We start from the raw sequence: 13,082 nt of genomic DNA, 5'->3' as shown, positions 1-13,082 counted from the left end.
ACTTACTGCAAAAAGTTATTAATAAATTATTAGTAAAAGTTAGCAAATTTTATAAAAGCTTAAATATTTTTTATGTCTTTTAAGTATTACTAATCTAGCATAGTCTAAACTTTAATAGAGTCTATTTAGATGCTATCTGTAAAGATTACATATTCTAAATACATAACCTTTAATTAGTAGAACTTGCATTTGTCTATGTTAAGTTATAGACCTGCTTTTTTTATAGCTTTTAGCACTAGGCGTACATGCTATTTATACTCTAAAAGGCTATTACTATAGATTAAAATATTATTAATATACATAGTGTAAAACACATCTAGGTAGGGTTAGAGCAAGTTGTTTACAAAATGTTAAAAAGTACTAAGTGTGTTAGCTAAGCTAAAAAGTATTACTAGGTACTTAAATAGTCTATATTAAGTCTAAAACGCTATTAGCTACTTATTACTCTTTACTATTCTTAGCTTATTAAAGGCAGTAATAATATCTAACTTTATAAAATACTTTACTTTACTTAGTTAGCTTAAAGTTTTCTATAAAAAAAAATTAAGTATTAGTTTTTAATAGTAATAGCATTTAGTCTTTAGTAGTTAATGCAGAATTAAAGCCTACTTCTAAGTTTCTTTATAAATAGTATAAGTAACACTACTAGTAAAAAGCTAGCTTAAATAAACTTTTTTTTTAAGTTTTTATTAAAGTATTTTTAAAGCACTTTTAATTTGTTTAGCAACATTTTATATAGTAGCCTATAACTAGGTTGTTTACTAGGCTTAAAAGTTATCTAGTAATTATATAGATATTATATTAAAAGCTTATTAAACTTATTTTAAAAAAAAATATGTAACAAGTTATAGTAGTCTTAAGGGACTATTATTCTTAAGTTAGTGTGTTTTTAGAGAGCTAAAGCTTAGTTTATATTAGAAATTATAACTGCGTAGATTTTATAATCTAGTTATTAAGCTAAAGTTATAAACAAAGCAGGTTCTATATAGCAGATGTCTATCTGCTGTTTAAGTCCTAGTTTATGTCTAAATTAAGTAAGTAAAGATTCTTTAAAGGCTTTCTTTTCTTTAAGTTTAAGTAGTTATTAAATTATTTTATATAGCTTATCTTAGTAAGTAGCCTAGCTTATTAGCCTTACTTAAGTAGTTTTTCTCTAGGTTATTAAAAAGTAAGTCTAGAAACCTTTTATATTAAGTGCTACTTAAGTGTTATTTAAGTGTAAGCGTAAGCATATATTTTAGTATTAGAAAAAGTTAAAGTTTAAAACTTACTCTTAGTAATTAAAAGCAACTTTATGCTAATACAGCTATAGTTGTTTTAGAATTAAGTTATAACATTCTATGTTTATTACATAGAGCTTAATCTACTTCTTATAGTGTTAGTAGGTAATTATAATAGTTATAGTATAAAAAATAAAACCTTTTTTAAGTTATTTTCTATTAAATCTAGTTAGGTAAATTATTTAGGTAAGTAGTGTTAATTAAAGATTTAGTTTACATGTTAGTTTTTTATTAATATAACCTATACTATTTACTTCTAAGTTAATAAGAGCTTATATTAAAGCTAATATAGTTTTTTATTATAAATATATAAGAATATTAACTTAGTACTTTTAGTTCTTAGTAGAGGACTTAGCCTATAAGTTAGCAAAAATCTAGTGTTAAATTAGTCCTAAAGGGCAACTTAGCCTTAAGACAAGCCTTTTTACAGGCTTTTACTGCTATAGCTGCAGCTATGTTAAAAGTAGTAAGAGGGATTAAAGCTTAAATATAAGTTAGAGCTCTTATAAAAATAAAAGTAAAATAGTAAAAATCTTTAATAAGTACTAGTAGCGCTACTTATATAAACTTAAGAAAAAGAAATAAAGTAGTTTTAGAAAATATAACTATGCTTACTACACTTAAAGTATTAACTTTTTTTCTTATAATCTTTACGCTTTTTAGAACTAACTAGAGCATAATTTAAATTAATTTTTATTATATTAAAGTCCTTATTTACAACTGCGCTAGTTTAGGGGTGTATTAGGGCTTATACAAGAAGAAACCTTATGTTATTATTATAAGTAGCAATTAGGTTTACATACACATTAAAGTTATTTAGAAGGGGTTCTTCTACTATAGCGTGTTACAGTTTAGTTAAGAAGAAGTTATATAAGGCTATAATTAAACCTATCTTATTTAGGCCTGTATTAAATGCAAGTTAGCAGAACTTAGTAAAGTGTAAGGTAAAGCTTTTTTTTTTTTATTATAAAGTGTTTAGGTAACTTAGAGCTATTAACTTTTTATTTAAGTCTTTATAAGTTACTTATAAAAATGCTATAAATTAATCTAAGTTAACAATATTCTTATTTATTAGTAAGTTAATTAAGGTTATTACATTATAGTTAAGTTAAAAGTAGGCATATAGTAACTAAAAGTGTTTAAAAAAGAATTAGTCTATATTTTCTTTAAGTTTATATTAGAGCTTATGTAAAAAGAAAAGTAAGTCTTTCTATTTTCTATTAAACAGCAGGGGATTAGAGAGTTAGTTAGATTTTATTACTAAGTTAAAAAAGTTACAGGTTGTAGGCAGTGTTAGATAAAAAAAAGTTAAGCTATCTCTAAACTTCTAAGTAAGCTTTAAGGCTAGTAAGTTCTTAGTTCCTACTACTATAATAAGAGTTAAGGCAGAAATAAACTACTTAACAACATAAAGCTATTCTTTAAAGTCCTTTTAAAAAGCTTTTAAGCTTATAACATAGTAGCTTTTTTATAAAGTAAGCACTTTTTAAAAAGCTTTTTAGCTTACTTTAATAGCTTAAAGTTATGTAAGTACTAAGCTTATTAGATTAGATTTAAAAGCTATTCTTAGCTAAAGTTTTAATATAATATAATGTTATAATTATACATAAGTAAGGTTATAGAGCTTTACAAAAGTCTAGTTTAATTACTATGTAAGGTATTATAGTAGGTACAAAACATTATGTAAGAAATAAAAAAGTTTAGAAGGAAATTAGTAATTAAATACTTAGCTTAGAAGTCTAAGCGCTTTAAGTATAAATTAAGCCTGTTCTAAGTTTAGTTAGTGTTAAAGCAGTTTATGCTTAAGTTTATGTCTATGTTGTGTTGTATTTATGTTAGACGTGCACTAATAATACTCTAGTACGCGTCTAATATAGTTATGTCTGGGATCTGGGGAGGATACTGTGACAAGCGCTATAGTTATTTATTATCTTTTATAGGACCTTGCACATAGCTATAGCACATTTTTTTAAGAGTTTTATGTCTTGTTTAAAAGCTTAGAGCGCAAGCTGTATCTAAAATTCTTTTAGCGCGTCTAAGTAGTGTTGTGAGGAATGCATTAGTGTAGGAAGGGTAGTTTAGTAGGGTCTTGGCAAAAGTAAGCGACTCAGGTGTGTGAGCAACTCGCCTGTGAAGTACGTTAAAAACTATAACTTAAACTAAATTAAACACTTTTTAAAGTTAAATATAATTAAATAAAGAATTAATATAATATTATTAATAAAGCTATTACTAGTAAAAGTAAGTTTTTTAATATAATGTAATACTATAGGCAAGATAATAGGTCTAAATGTAGTAGAAATCTACTTAAAGGCATATAAAAGTGTGTAAGAACTTAGAATCTAGGAATTTCTATTAACACCTATAAGCCTTGTATAAAGGATATTAGAAAACTACTAAGCTAGCTAAGAGGAGAGGTGTGACTAAATACTTAGGTAAATAGGGGTAACTGCGGGGGACAGGGTCAAGTTATGGTCGGGGCCGATACAGGGACCCTTCAGATAGGTTCCGAGCAACCTGAGATGGAACGATTCGTGAGAATCGTTACACTAGTGCAGCACAGATGGATTGGGAGCGCGCAGAACCTTTGTTCTACTAAAAGAGTGGCTGGCAATGTTTTTTTTAGGAATCTTTAGGATGTTCCTGTCATATATGTGGATGATACCTAGTCCGGACTTCACTCGGGACCTCTCTGGGTCTGGTGTGGCCCTGGACAGTACCTTCAATACAGACATTCACACCACGCTCTAGGTTATGACCTTGCGAGCTGCATGAAGTTAAAATTTCGCATCGAGGAGTATGAGTTGTTGCTCTATTAATACTATCCTGTACCCCCTTCTGCGCTTCATGGTTCCTGCTTCACAGTGCTCTCACAATTACCATATGACCCCTTCTCAGCTCATGCAAGACTTCTTACTAGAACAGAGCTGTTCACCCACTCCTTAAGTTGTTTTAATATAATAGGCTAATTAATGTTTAGATCCTTAAAGCTCTTGACTAGATCACGTTGCATACAGTCTGTTACTGAAACAGTGATAACGTACTTCACGGGCGAGTTGCTCACACACCCAAGTCGCTTACTTTTGCCAAGACCCCACCCTAGCAAACTCTATTATAGCCTATAACAACCCACTCTAGCACTATATAGTATAGTACAGCCTAGAATATTATTTAGATACTACTTCTACTTCTTACTTACATATTTGCGCGTTATGCCTAGTTTAATTGCACTGTTTATAGCGCCTTTAGGATAGCTTACTTACTTTAGCTTACACCTGCTTCTTTGCCTTCTTCCTATCACTGCGCGCTTTAAACTCTTTTAAAGCTGTTAAGCGTAGGCTTTTCTAAATTATTAAGGTCTTTTCTGCCTTAATCTAATTTTTTTTATGTAATTTATGTTATGTAGTGGCCTTATTAGCTGCTTAAAGCTTAGTAATTTTTTATTACACTAATACTAGCTTATACATAATTATTACTGCCCTCTTTAAGACTTTTTTAAACACTTTAACTATAAAAGTTAGTAAACTATTTATATACTTCTAAATTTTTATCTTTATAAGCATTAATTATAACCTAAGTTTTAAAGTATTACTTAGGGTTTACAACTACTAAGGCTTGTTATATATAGGTAGTAGTAGTAATAAAGTGTGTAACTTTACATTAAGGCCTATTATAACTTATTATAGGTTAAAAGAAACTAATCTAGCGCCTTAGAACTCTTCTTAAATATTACTAAAAGTAATTATAGCATTATAAGCTACTTTAAAGCATAGTAAGAACTTTATTTTTATAATATAAGTAATTTAGTTGCGTATAAGGTTTTTAGCTTAGCACTTATATACTTTCTTTAAAAAAGTAAAACAACCTACATTAAGTAGCTATAAAAGGTGTAATAAATAAAAAAGTATGTAAATAGTAATAATCTTATTACTTTTATAGTATTACTAAAAATAAAGTAAGTTATAGCTTTTATAGCTGTTAATAACTAGCAGATAGTAGCTGCTAACAGTACACTTTTTTATATACATGTAAAAGTGCTTTAACTAGTCTAGACTAAGCTAATTAGTAGTCTAGCTATGCTTAGAGATTATAATAACTTAATTTTAAAGTAGATTTTTCTTTTTATACTAGTTTAAAAGGTAGTTACTACCTTAAAAAATAATAAAAAGCAGAATAGCCTACTTTTTAGCATTAATGCCCTAGAAAGCTGTTGTCTACTCCTAGTTACCTAGCTAGACTGCTTTTAGCTGTCCTTATTTCTTTAAACTTATATCAACTACTCTAGTAGATATCTAGCCTATTATAAACCCTATCTTATTAAAGTTGTATGTGTTGTTATTTTAGATGCTATACTTAGCTTTAATATTCTCTATAAAGTTAAACTAGCCTTAAATTACTATAAAATTCTTATAAAAAGCTTTTTTATAGTTATACTTGCGCTTAAACTTTACTTTAAGCTCTAAGTAACACTTAATAAACATATTAAGCTAGTTTATGCTAATATAGCCTATATTATGCTTAGCGTGTAAAGAATTAGCTATATTAGCCACAGCTGCTAGCTAGGGGGGAAATCCTCGCGCATCTAGCTTAAGTATGTGCTAAATAATTACCTACTTTTTATTATTATCTAGCTTTTATAAGTTAGCTGTATAATTAGCTTAGAAAGGTTTTCTAGCGCGTTAGTTACTTATTATCTTTTAAAGGACCTTATAGATAGCTGCAGCGTGTTGCTTAAAAAGTGTTATGTTTTGTTTAAAAGCCTAGAGTCTAAGCTGCATCTAACGTTTCTTTAACGCATCTAAGTAGTGTTGTTAGGAATGCATTAGTGTAGAAAGGGTGGTGTAGTAGGGTCTTAGCAAAAGTAAGCGACTCAGGTGTGTGAGCAACTCGCCCATGAAGTACGTTATTAGTGTTGTCACACCGCATTTGCCGGCCATGCCTGAACTTCCTTTCTAGAAGCCGTTCAAGCTTAGGCCTAAGGATAGTATCCTAATACCTAATAGAAATTAGGACAATGTCTTGCTCTGTATCCTAATGTACTACCTTGTTATTAAGGACAACCTTCCACATAATTAAGTAGTGGAGGCAGGTGGACACCTCCTCTCTGTAACTATTATGCTTGTCCCTGTCAGATATGCGCACCTACTGTCAAGACAGGAGGAACGTTTGACGAAAGCTGCTACATAGTACGAGCAATAAGCTCGAACAGTATGTTGCTGCAAATTGCTGCATGTTGCAGCATTTTGCAGCATGTTGCAGCATTTTGCAGCATTTTGCAGCATTGTGCAGCATGTTGCAGCAAATTGCAGCAAATTGCAGCATTTTGCAGCATTTTGCAGCATGTTGCAGCAAATTGCAGCATGTTGCAAGCTGGTCGCGCATAGGGCTAGTGCGCGAGGGACTCGGATCGGAAAAACAAAAGCCGAGCAACACGAGTAGAGCAGCAAAAGGATCGATAAACCAATACAATCAATCATCATCCCATACATCACATCCAAACCCATCATTCATCTCAGGAAGCCCAGAAACAGTGCTTCAATCTGACAGTCCCACTCATCTAGTTAAAGGAATCGGAGCCTGTCCGGTCCTAACTGTGTCTGCAGATGGGTAACGTCCCTCGTTTAGTCTGAGAAACCGCGATAGGTGGCTCAGGGGGTCTGTGAGGCGTTAAATGGTGTACCTACAAATTGTGTGTCATCAAGGTAAGTAGCCCTGCTCTTGAGGGCCGAAGAACTCTTGGTTGAAAGAGAAAGGACTCGTCATCACGTCCGTATACCTGATAGCGAGAGGATGATACCAGGTCCACTGTGTCGACAACGGGAGATTTGGTGGAAGGGAAGCCACCAGAGGGAATCGGAGTGGGGGAGGGCCCAAACCGTCTCGATTTTGGGGCCGGTACCTCCGAAAAAAGCCATCCAATCAGCAACCCCCCTACTCGCCGGGCCGCACCGCAACGACGTTGACCAGAAAGAACATCGCGTGCAGTCAGGAAGGAACTAAAACTCCATCCAAATATTAGGTTGAAACGTATCTTAATAGAAATTAGGCACGAAAGAGATGTGTGCATATGAGTTTTGCTTTACAGTCGCTAGCGAAACCGGCTTCCCCTCGAATGCGGCTGCAGCACAGCACAGCTCGCGAACAGAAGTCTTGGCACACCACCTTACATAGTTATCTGGTAAAGCGCCACTGCTTTGTGCACGTGATATGCCACGGTACAAGAGGGTACTTCTCTGTCACAGTTTGAGCTTACAACCCTATGGCAGGAGCGGGTCGGCTGTCCTCCCTGCTGGCGTGGTCAAGGTGTTCTTCTACCTTTATACCATTGCTTGTTACCCTCTATTCCACCGCAGATCTACAAATGAGCGGAGATAGACTGTGGAAAGAAAGATCGGAACCAAGGTTCCCCATCCTAGGAGACGGGCGATGGTAAAGACAGTTACACAAGGAATTCGGTTCCCTTCATCCTCGGCATTACCACCAAATCCCTAATATCATCATGCCTTACAACCCACGCCAGAAATCTCTCAATGCCCATCCCCCAACCCGTCGTCCTCATCTCCTTTTGGTCTCTCATATCCAAATACCACTTATACGGCTCCTCTAGTACCTCATGCTGCTTTAGCGCATTCCTCACCTCCTCAGAGCTTACATGTCGCTCGCCCAAGCCAAGCACCTCGCCGTTCCCAAGGAGGAGATCGGCACAGCGAGCTTTGCTGTGAGAGGTGGAATGTATATAGGCTTGGTAGAAAGGGACGCTGAGGTGGTCCATTTCGGTCAGCCAGGCTGCACCGCCCAAGTGCTGAATCAATTTTTGTTCGCCGGCGCGGGTTATCGTGCGACCGTGGGCTTTGTTATCGGGGACGACGTATTTCCAGCATGTTTGGTCCATCTCAGGGAGGCTGAGGGCTTCTTCGAGCGTGATGCGGGGAAGTTTCTGATCGTGTCGTCGGTAGAGCTCTAGGAAGTCGGTGAGGTGTTCAATCGTGCCAACTGATGCCTCGATGGTATCGCTTTGGTCTCGAAGGAGTGCAGAGATGACGCTCACCAGATACCGCTCTGCTACGGATATGCCTTCGTCGAAATCACCAGCGAGCTCGCATTCCACATGGTAAAATTGGTTCAAATGCATGGCATCAGAATCCTCGCCTCGGAAAGAAGTGTTGATATAGTAAACTCCATCCAAACCATCTTCTATGCGAAGGGAATACTCTAGCGCAAATTGCATAGAGTCTGCGAGATATGTCTTCTGACCTAGCAACGTTATGGGTACAGGCTGGGAGTCGGAGCATAGACCCATAGCAGAGCTTATTGCGTTGGTAGTGGCTGGGACAAAAGCGTACTTGTAATTAACGCCTAGCTTGAAGAAACCGACGGACGAGTGGAAGAGCGAATCTTGAATTGTGAAGAGGTTTTCATACCATGATTCTGACAGAACAACAGTTGCGTGCTCCCGGGGACTCTTCCAAGACTGAGGCGGCTGGATGCGTTCGCAGTGGATAATTTTCCGAAGAGAGGACGCATCGAGTACTAAGGACTCTTGGTCTTGGAAAAGAGGACCGTTCAGAGAGGTGACATATCCCCGATATCCCTCTTCGTATGGTGCCATCTCGGTTGTAGGACCAGACTCTAGTGACTGACTATAAACTTCGCGGCTGTGGATAGGAATGAGTTTGACATGGGCATAGTCAATCTCAAAGCCTTCGAATATCATGCCACAGCGCGGTACTCCAAATGCTTTCATCAGATAACCAGCGAGAGTATAACTGGCATCCATAAGGTTTGCGTAATTAGTGTCTTCAATGCTGAAAATGTCGCTTGTAAGATGTTCGCGGGGCACAAGCACCGTGAAACCAGGCGTGTTCGCAAAGGGCGTGAGAAACGCGACATGTTCCCTGTCTTCCCATACGCGTGACTGAGGGAGCTCCCCGCGGACAAGCCTGGCGAAAAGATTACTGTCCCTATGATCGCCTTTGAAGTAATGATTCAAAGGCTCCTTGAGTCCGGTCTCTCGCCGAATCGTGGCAGTGATTTGAGCCAATCTCCCAGAATCCATGGTCGGTCCGTCCTTGGAGGAAATATAGCCTGGGTATGTTTCTTGGAACTCTTTCTCATGACTAGTCACAGGCTTCCATGATTTTTCCAAGCCATGCAGTGGAACGATCGAGATCGAACCATTACCTTCAGTAACAAGCGCACAGCGTCCGACATTGTAGAAGTCGCGAAGTGCATGCGCAAGGTGCTTTACTCTGGACATAACCTCAAGAAAGTCCTGTCGATCAAGTGAAAATAGATGCACGCCTAGTTGCTCGAGAATTACTAGAGATTCCCCTCGAGTAGTGGGATAGCGCGACAGACCGGCGACAATTCGCCGGTTGCGGAAGAATACATGCTGGGGTAACACCGGAGATGTGGTACAACTCATATCCACGGTGGACTGATGATTGGAGGATGCTGAAGCTGTCGACAAGAGTCGAGCTGTCGATTGTACGGAGAACTTTCCTTGGTCGTCCAGTGCTACGACTGCGCAAGGCTTTCCTATAAGGGCGAACTGCGAAACGGCGCGACGAGTAGCGTTCTCAATATCGAAGCCGCGGGAATACTGGTTTGCAACTTTGGTAGCGAGTAGTTGCCGGAATATCTCGTCGCCCGCCATCGGCAGTATTGCCTACTAGCATGCAGTGCACTCCATGCTGGAGGATGGCATTTGCAGCGAGGATAGGGTTCTTTGTCGTCGTTAGGCAAGACACCGCACCATACAAGCCTGAACGACCGTCAACCAGTCCCGCCTCGAGCTTTTCATACGAATCAGTACAATGCATGCCCTGGGGTGTGTAGATTACCTCGTGGTCGCCTTCGATGGTCAGTGCAGCCCCTTTTCCGGCGTTAAATAGCGGGCAGTCTTCCAAGGCTGCCACTGCGTTGACGACCACCTCTCTGGCTGTGACACCTGCTTTGAGCGCAGCAACAGCAGTGTCAAGGACTGGCACAAGATTTCGCCGGATTTCTCGCTGCGTTTCGACGTCGGGGCAGCTATTGCTGCAGCCTCTTTGGAGAATTACAGACAGCTTTGAGATTGCGACATTGCGGGATTCCGAGCTACTGTGTCGGTGCACGGACCCCCACTGCTGTGATTCCGCATCAAAGAGGAATTTAACGTTTTGGATCAACGCAGCAGTTCTTCTGATTTGGTTATAGACAACTCAAAGGTACAGTCCCTAATCAAGCGTACATCAGTGAAGGGATATACTAATGTCGTGCGACCCCCAGAATACGAAGTGGCAGCGAGCCTTCTTGCATGAGCTGAGGAGGGGTCATATGGGAAGCGAGTCGACAAGGTAGTGAGATCCAAACAAAGTGGATTGCACGAGTGTATTGTAAGGTCTAAGGAGCTCGATAGAGCTCTGGGCTGACTATATACTGTACGAGAGAGCGGCTATGCCTAATGAGTGAATAGTGCGGTACATGGGTATGATATCGCGTGAGACACGTGCGACAAGCCTGACCAGTCGAGCCGACCTGCCACCTCGGCCGGTCCGGTAGCAAACATCCACCCAAACATCTTTCTTGCTAGCGTGGTTGCCCTTCAGACGTCCTTCGATATATAACCCTTCGTCATTCGCTGCCTCTATCTGCTCCTGTCTTAATCCGGAACCTTTGGCACCCAGCTTTACACTTGCACATTTCTCATACTGCGGCAACATGAGCGCCTCAGAATCGAGACTCGCGTGGCCCCTCATCTGGATCAATGGTTTCCCTGGTACAGGCAAACATACGATTGCAAAGTTCTTCGCGACCCTCCTAGACGAGGGTGACCCTCTATTAATTGACAACCACAGTTTAATCGACCCGGTGGAGGCAAAATTCTCGCGAGATCATCCAAACTACCAACAGGAAAGGCGCCGGGGGAGAGAGGCCGTGTTCAAGAGTTTTGTGGAAGATCCAGCCTTTCGGACCCGCATCGTTATCTTCACCGGTGAGCAAAACCAGCCGCCTTTAACCTTTCTTTTACCCATCTCTGATTCAGATTCGTATTTGATCATAGATTTCCAATCCAATAATGATCTTGGCCGTGACGTGGCAAGGGAATACGAGGCAGCAGCGTTACGGGCCAGACGTCCTTTCTTGCCTGTTTACCTCGAGTGCGACATCAAAGAAAATACACGCAGAATAACAAGTCTACAACGGGGAAGCAGTGGGACTACAAAGCTCTTAAACCCTAAGGTTCTTGCAGAAATGCGATCCAGGTGCCAACTCTTTCGTTTCGATGGTGTCGAGGGTATCACTTCTGATGTGACGAATATGGGACCAGAAGAAGCGGCTGAAGCCCTGGCAAGAGAGGTAACGACAATTATCAATGACTTAGTTAAACACCGGAAATAAAAGGTCCCAAGGTTGCCAGCTGCGTCATATCACGACAACAATCCACGCTACATTCTTGCATAAGTGGCGCTTCTCGCGCATCAAAGCCTGCCCCAAACCTCCCAGTTCCAAAACTCAAAAGCGCGGTAGGGAGTTTAGAAAGTAAGTTGTGGCGTGATAGAGAGAAGCGGCGGCGGTGGCGGTGGTCTCTAGGGTACATTACACCGCATCTTTCCTAAGATCGTTGGAATGCGAAGTAACATGAACAATGCTTAAGCTTAAGCCTAATAGTGTTTTAAGGTAATTAATAGACCACCGCCGCTAGCAGGGAGGCGGCCGACCCACTCCGGCCACAGGGTTGTGAGCTTAAACTTACGGTCCATACTCATACGGTGCGTGGCCGTAATAGAAAACACACACACGTGAGCTTAAACTGTGATAGAGATTAGAGAAGTACCCTCTCGTACGGTGGCAAATCACGTGCTCAAACCAGTGGCGCTTTACTAGATATGTAAGGTGGGGTGCTAAGACTTTTTTTGCGAGCGGGTTTGCAGCCGCATTCGAGGGGGAAGCCGGTTTCGCTAGCGACTATATGTAATGGTAAAAATTGGAGAATACATCATTCACAACCTATATTTCAGCTAAGCTAGTGTTGCTGCGAAAACTAGTGACTATTACGCTATCGTCTGAATTATCTTTCTGCCTCGTCTACGCATGAGCAGCTTGCGAAACCCAACAACCGTCCGACTTCCGCCGCCTAAATTCACGCGCGACGCTAATACGGAAAGGTGCCGTAGCGAAAATTACACTTGGGGAATAAGCAATGGGGAGTAATTCTATCTACACTGAGCTAGCTCAACAGAGGTAAGGTTTCCGCTCCCACAGAGCAGGGGCCTTGACGAGTTAAAGTCGAGTACCCCATACACCCGGAAGCCGAACCTTCACAAGGCTGTACGTAGGACGAGTCCGTGCCGGATAACACATGAATGGCCAATTCTCACCGACGGTACCCTGTGCCTTTAGGTGATTAGTCCGCGGGGCTTCACTCACCTCTTATGGCACGCCCGACACCATCTCCGAGCTGTCGGCTGCCAGCTTCCAGGCACCAGGCCCCCATGTTTTCCCTTCCTCCGCAGCTGCCGCTAGCACAGGATGAGCGAGCATCTTGCGAGAGAGGGGGAGAGAACTTCAGATGGAGAAGCAAAGAGTGCTCAAGTGCGAGAGAGCGCGAGAAAATGAGAGAATGGAAAGCCGGTTGGCTGCTAAATGCTTGCGGATGCGAGCGCACAAGCAGCTGCAGCAGTAACCATCACTGGAGATGAGGAGCTGGGCCGCACAGTCCGCACAGCGGTGAAATGAGAGGCACGACGAAGGCAGTGCGGTGTTGGACGGCGACGGAGATTCGAGAAAAATGCCTCACAAGGGATTGCTGAGGCCCAA

At 40.1% G+C, this 13,082-nt stretch overlaps 2 protein-coding genes across 2 annotated transcripts; one reads left to right on the top strand and one right to left on the bottom strand.

Moving 5' to 3' along the window:
- Positions 1–7,533: 7,533 nt before the first annotated feature.
- Positions 7,534–10,215, bottom strand: BDR25DRAFT_32880 (class II aaRS and biotin synthetase). Its single transcript, XM_033692413.1, has 2 exons — positions 10,124–10,215; positions 7,534–10,075 (listed from the first exon to the last, which is right to left on the bottom strand). The coding sequence occupies exon 2, from the start codon at positions 9,934–9,936 to the stop codon at positions 7,720–7,722; it is 2,217 nt and encodes a 738-aa protein (XP_033547676.1). The 5' UTR covers positions 9,937–10,075; positions 10,124–10,215; the 3' UTR covers positions 7,534–7,719.
- Positions 10,216–10,819: 604 nt separating this feature from the next.
- On the top strand, positions 10,820–11,697 carry BDR25DRAFT_287046 (uncharacterized protein). The gene is made up of 2 exons (XM_033688294.1): positions 10,820–11,256; positions 11,326–11,697. The coding sequence occupies exons 1-2, from the start codon at positions 10,983–10,985 to the stop codon at positions 11,661–11,663; spliced, it is 612 nt and encodes a 203-aa protein (XP_033547675.1). The 5' UTR covers positions 10,820–10,982; the 3' UTR covers positions 11,664–11,697.
- The last annotated feature ends 1,385 nt before the right edge of the window (positions 11,698–13,082 follow it).

This window comes from Lindgomyces ingoldianus, assembly GCF_010093535.1.
Source record: "Lindgomyces ingoldianus strain ATCC 200398 unplaced genomic scaffold BDR25scaffold_16, whole genome shotgun sequence".
Taxonomy (NCBI): domain Eukaryota; kingdom Fungi; phylum Ascomycota; class Dothideomycetes; order Pleosporales; family Lindgomycetaceae; genus Lindgomyces; species Lindgomyces ingoldianus.
The sequence above is the reverse complement of the archived record's forward strand: the minus strand, read 5'-3'. Positions and strand labels throughout refer to the sequence as shown.

Excerpts from the sequence above, each read along its gene's own strand:
- BDR25DRAFT_32880 (XM_033692413.1), bottom strand. The coding sequence starts at position 9,936 with ATGGCGGGCGACGAGATATTCCGGCAACTACTCGCTACCAAAGTTGCA.
- BDR25DRAFT_287046 (XM_033688294.1), top strand. The coding sequence starts at position 10,983 with ATGAGCGCCTCAGAATCGAGACTCGCGTGGCCCCTCATCTGGATCAAT. Across the intron at positions 11,257-11,325 it reads CCGCATCGTTATCTTCACCG|ATTTCCAATCCAATAATGAT; the intron begins GTGAGCAAAACC and ends ATTTGATCATAG.